At 47.1% G+C, this 6,000-nt stretch overlaps 1 protein-coding gene across 1 annotated transcript in view; it reads right to left on the bottom strand.

Moving 5' to 3' along the window:
- AMOT (angiomotin) overlaps positions 1–5,676 on the bottom strand; it is a gene marked incomplete at both ends in the record, with an annotated part of 45,639 nt that extends 39,963 nt beyond the window's left edge. The window contains one exon of the mRNA XM_079727693.1: positions 4,805–5,676. Within this exon, the coding sequence (XP_079583819.1) occupies positions 4,805–5,676 (872 nt within the window). The remainder of the gene's footprint in view (positions 1–4,804) is intronic.
- Between the last annotated feature and the right edge of the window lie 324 nt (positions 5,677–6,000).

Consider the following 6,000-nt stretch of genomic DNA (forward strand, 5'->3'; position numbering starts at 1 on the left):
ATCACCAGGAGCAATTAACTTTTAACAGGCATTCCAGATGCTAAAGCACATCCCTCCCACACATACTCCAGTTGTCATTACTGTTCATTTATCTCTCCCTACAAGAGATCCTCACTATGAGGGATTTTTACAGCTACAAAACCATTCCAAACACTTGCTCACAGATATCCAATAACCCAGATGTTCGCCGGAGCCCTCAAACCTGCTCAAGCCGAAGGTTGTCTCTCAGCCCCATCAATGCATCTGGTGTACCCACATTCTTCCAATTTCACACATCTGTCACTATAAATAATTGTTGAATATTGAAGAGGGAAAAGTTTTTGTAGACAGAAGAATTTACATGGTTTTTATGATTACAACTGGAAAGTTGCTACCATACCTAACCGTTATGTCGAAGAGCTCAAAGCACTCATTCAATCAAAAGCCTGGGAGCTGTTTATAAACTTATTTGGGGGAGAGTCTTTCTGCATTTTTCATGCTGTGGATCTTCAGTTTCCTCAGAGGTAAAATGGACTATGTGCTCTCCTTCCACTTCTAGTAAGAGCTATTATAATTTATATATATCCCTAGAGTTAAAGCATGATGTCCTGGGATTTGCTGGGGCCTTTGTATATCTTGCGCAGAAAAGAGGGGCTTAAATTTCATGTTCTTCAATCCAGCTTTCAAACTTTAAGGGGTAAATGACCATATTAACCTTCAGCCTCAGCGCCACGAGTTGGAAACCCAAGGCCCGGGAGGTGTTCTCTTTTAAAGACTGAATGCCCAGTTGTGAACTGGGCCTCCTTCCCACAGCTCCCCTGGGTCCCATCAGCAACCCAGACCTCTCTCTCAAACAGACCGGCCACTGACCTCCCTCCTACCCTGGCCTCCCTCCTGAAAGGCCCCTCCATGCCCTGGACAGAACATGGCCTCCCAGGGGCCTCGGGAAAGGAGAGACCACAAGGTCTCTGGGAGGAGGTCTCCAGAGTACGATAAGCCCAGGATGGCAGTGGCCCCAGCCGCGACTCTGGGCTCTGCCTAAAGATAAGTGGAGAAAAGGCAGCTGCCCCTTGGCTTCCCCAGGCTGGAAAAAGGAGCAGATTTCAGTGCACCGTGATGTTGGGAAAACCAACGCAGTCCGTCCCTGGCAGGTTTGCAAACACGAAGCAAGGTTTGGGCAGTCGCAAAAGGAGAGAAAGCCCTTCAGCCAACGAACTCCATCTGGACTCCGGCATCCGCCCACCATGAAAAAGTAGGACAGTATTAACACTCCTGTGAATTTCCCCCTGAGAGAAGGGGGACTGAGGAATGACGGGAGTGGAAGCGAGCTGGGGGAATGTCAGAGAAAGCGAAACTACACTCAAGATTAAAAAATAATCAGAGTAATAGTAATAATAAAGGTGGCAGCTGGGTGAGCGGCACACTCCCCAGGTCTTTCCACTGCACAGCAGCAGGAATCTCTCCCCACTGACACATTAACCAGGAACAACAAGCCGCCTGTACACAACACAATCACATGATCCCATGGACGCCCTGACCTGCCTCCCTGCCCCTTCCCTCCCTTCATCCTTCTCCTTCCTAAGACAACCTGGGCCCCAGGTGCTCTGCGGAAAAGGAGACCTGACATACACGCAGGACAGAGGCCAGCGACCAAAATCAGCATCTCCTCAAAGCCGGGGGAAATCCCTCGCAGAGACAGCTTGTGAGGACACAAAGGGAAAGCAAAAGCAGATCCATTGAGCTGACACAGCAACTTCCACCCTGCCACCTCTCTGACTGGAGCCCCTGCCCTTCCGAGACACACAGCCCCCCCCACACACCCCCAACGCGCACTATACACTCCTGGCCTACACGTGTGCAAGCCCGCACAAGCACACTCTCACCAGAGCAGGTGCCAACAGCCTGGAACCCAATTTATTCTCCCCACAGAAACTGTGCCTTTCCCAGGCTCTGTGATGGTTACTCTCTGAATCCTGGAGAGGGCTGCAAATTCCTGATTGTTTCTCTTGCACAACCAGCTCCGCTCTGAACTACAGAGTTAGGTCACCCTTAGATTCCACTAAAAAAGGATTTCAAGAAACCTCAGATCTGGGCACGATTTCAACAATTGAAAGGAGGTGGCTGCTTTACAAACAGAAAGGATTTAATTTTTAAAAGCAGTTGATAAATGTATAAACCCCGGATGCAGAAAAGGCTCAGCACTTAGAAAGACAAAGATTCAGAAAAGTTTTAATTCTTCAGATGGCTTGGCCTTGTTTCCCATCTGGAGTTCTGGGCATTCAGGATATTTATTTTTTAAGTGGAGAGGAGGGCATAGGGAAGATGAAGTAATAAAAAAGACTGTTTATAACGTTTTGTTCATTTTAACAGCAAATCTCTAGCATTTCACCGCACCTCTAAAGGCCAACAAAGGTTTTTTGAACAATTTGTTCAAAGAGCTTACTCTGAATCTTGATCTGTAATCTGTGGATTAAGAACTAAGGATTTTGTCTTCTAATCGTTTGGTGCTAGCGGCAGTTACTTGGAAAGGTACTCACAAACTGTCCAGCTAGTTGGTTAAAGGAAATAAAGGAGGAAAAATGTGCCACCACCTAAAAGTGGTATACTTACGGAAAGCAATTCAAGGACCTCCCCTTGCCAGTAATTTGTCAATAGGTGCCACACCCTCACCCCAGGCTCTGCAAAAATTTTATTGCCAGAGTTTGTCTGCTGCAGACCCAAAGCTCACAAAGAGCATCTTCTGGTTAGGATTGTCTTAGGCTTGATTATTCTTTGAGCATATCAAGCACCCTATTCCTCTCCCATAGAGGAAAAAATAAAAACTGTTCCAGCAAACCTGTGTATTAAAATACCGCTCAAGAGAGGGTAATCAGCTTGGAATCTACTGCTTTGGGGAATAGAGCGAGAGAGCCACAGATAACATAGGAGGGAGGAGAAAATACAAATACCTTTCGGTTAAATATATGCAGCTAAGTTTCTCTGGTGGTTTAATCAGTATGGGGAGGAAAAAAGAATCTCTCTTTGGGCTCCTTAATATTTTTTTAGGCAGATCAAAGGGCTTTTCTATCTAGCTTCAAACACTGTGGGAGTCATTTCAGATCACAAACAATGCTGGTGAATGAGTTCTGAAAATAGCTTTCCTGGGAAGGCGGGCCATGTGTTGAGCGGGGCTTGGATTCTGCTCCACACCCCAGCCAACACACTCCCCTCCCACAAGGCAATACATTTACAGCCCACTCACATATAGGAGGGAGTGCCACACACTCTTCCATGCTGATGAGAAGAGCAAAATAAAACCCCCCAGCTTCACTGCCATGTTGCTGGTTTGGATGGGTTTCCATTAAGCTAAGCAGTCCAATGGACCAACCCCTCCCTGGGTCTTCCGTTTCGTTGGGCAGATGGGAATTGGGTTCTTGCTCATTTAAACCGGAAGGGCCCTGTCCATTACCCCATTTCCTGTTTCAAGCCACTTATCAGACATTAGGCTCCTGCCCTTTGAATGCTGCACAGAGGAGGTTGAAAAAGGTTAGGAAATCAGCCTGGGTTAAGGAATTTAAAAAAATCCTAAACTGGCAAAGTTAGAGGTGGAGCCTAAAGTGAATTAATTGCCTCTGGCTAAAAAACAGGACCTAGAGGTGAAAAAAATGAAATACCAGGAAATGCCAGGTGCATTCTCTTACCTTGACCCTACTCCACCCCCCTGACTGCCTTCTTTCTTGAGTCACCCACTATACTTCAAGCCAAGAGACTCTTTCCCAAATGAGTAAGAGGGGACAGGAGGCAAAAAGTTAGGCATCAAAGAGATCACAGGCCTCGTCTAGGGGCTGCCTATGGAAAAAAGCCACCCATAACCACCCATGGTAACAAGGCAGGAATACCACACATAACTTTCATCATTTTTGCCCAAGGTTGAAACCTTCCCTCTGTCCCATATGCTGAAATACTCCTGACTGGAGACATGGCCCCAACAGGAACAACAGGAACAATGAACAGAATCATAGAATCCTAAGGTCTGGTTGATACAGCAGTGAGTCAATAGGTCCCTGAATAATTCAGAAGTACATTTAGGAATTAATGAATATACAAAACAGTCCTCCTGAACTAATGGCAAGTTGTACAGAAGCCATGGGAATATTTTTCCTTCTGCATTTTAGCATCTATATGATATGAGGTGAATTTGACTTAGATGTTTAAAAATGTCACCGGCAGCTAACAAACTCTCTACAGAAGAAAGATGAAGCAGTCCAGACTTCATGAACTGCAAGGAAGTACAAGGCAAGTCACATTCTGAACCTGCACATATATAGTTCTCCCAACAATAATATCTGGAGGTTTGTTTAGTGTCTGAGAAAATCACACAAATTCTGCAGAAAGATTTGTTTGCAAAAATTAGTGAAGAGAGCTTTGTGGAGGAGAATAAATGAAAGTGATAGGATATTCCAGACTCAAGCGCAAGCTAATTTACTTCCCCTCAAAGAAGGGCTTAATAACTCACAAGAAGAGGAACACTGACTCTCCCTTCAATATCTGAGGAGACCGGACAGCGAAAAGCTGCTGAAATCAAGACTTGTGCTCCTGTTCAGCCACTAGGCAGCTGGGGCCATGCTCAACCTATAAAGTCGAGGGTATGATAATACAGGGCTAGTGACGGCTGAAGAGGCTAGAAATTCAGGTTGGCAGGAAATTTGCTAAGCCAGGGGCCAGCCATGCACTGCAGAGTTTGTTATACCAAACACCTGCCCATTCCTTCCCTTAAGACTCCCAACACACAGCAGAAGCTGGTTGGGGATGAGGTCAGGGAATGACAGAAAGGGAACTCTCTTACCTGGCTGCTCCATACTCAGGGGGATGCTGATACCTCATCAGTTGCCCCTCTGTTCTCCCTGGCTGGTTCAGACGATGCTCACTATAGAAGTGCCCTGGCTCTTGGGGCTTGCACACTACAGATTGGGGTGGCATGCCCTTGAAGGGATACTCTGGTGGGGGGCCTCGGTGTTCCATGCCCTTCAGGCTATGCTGGCTGGGAGGTGGCCCTTGGGCCTTGTAGAATTCACTGGAACTTGTGGGATTCTTGTAGAGGTCATTGGGTTGTGGTGGGGAGAGGGGAGCGCTGGTAACAGGCGGATGGGCCTTAACTCCACTGGTGGCCAGTGACATCTGCATTAGTCGTTCACTCAAGGAGCGAACATGTCCTTGCTTAAGGTCTCTGAGTCCTTCATCCTGATGCATTTTTCCAGGATTGAGCCGCTGAACTGATGGGCGTCCCTCAGTCCTCATCTTCTGGTTGGTCACTCCCGTGACATAGAAGGCAGCTCCGACACTGGCATGCTGTTGGCCCCGAAAGTACTGGGACTGGACCTTGGCTTCCTCATAGGTCGGGAGTTCTTCGTTATTCTGCATTCGAGGGGAAAGCTGCTTCTCCATGATGATGTTTTCTGACTGGATTTCCTGCCCCTGGGGTTCTTGTCGAGCAGCATGAGCCACAAGCTGTTGGTGGTGGTCTTGGGGACTCAACACATCATTCTGAGGGCCTGGGTTCCCACTGCCACTGGGGAAAGGAGGGCCGTTCCCTGTGGCTTGCTGGTGTATGGCAAGCAGGTTGCGATTCTCATTAGGATTGCCATAGCGGAGCTGCTCTTGTAGCAGACGCTGCAATACTGTGGTTCCTCCACTTGGCTGTTCTTCAGAATTTCTCATCTCTATTGCTGGTGGTGCCTTGTGAAGAGAGAGAGAAATTGGGCACCTGGGCTGCCCTTGACCTGGGAAGGGGAAACAGGAAGCTTAACATCCAGGTGATGGATAAATCAGTCCTCTAAAGGGGAAGAAAATGAGTATTTGGGGGTGAGGATTCCACTGCAGAGACAAAGTAGAGAACTGAATCTAGAATTAATCAGTTAATTGTTGGGTGGCTTCTGGCTCTAACATTGACATGATGAGGAACTTGGAGGCATAAGAGCCCTCTGTTTCCTCTTTTACTTTTAGCCTGGGTTAAGTATTCAATCTTGACTTAACTCCTAAAAG

This window comes from Hyperoodon ampullatus (genome assembly GCF_949752795.1).
Source record: "Hyperoodon ampullatus genome assembly, chromosome: X".
In the NCBI taxonomy this organism is placed as follows: domain Eukaryota; kingdom Metazoa; phylum Chordata; class Mammalia; order Artiodactyla; family Ziphiidae; genus Hyperoodon; species Hyperoodon ampullatus.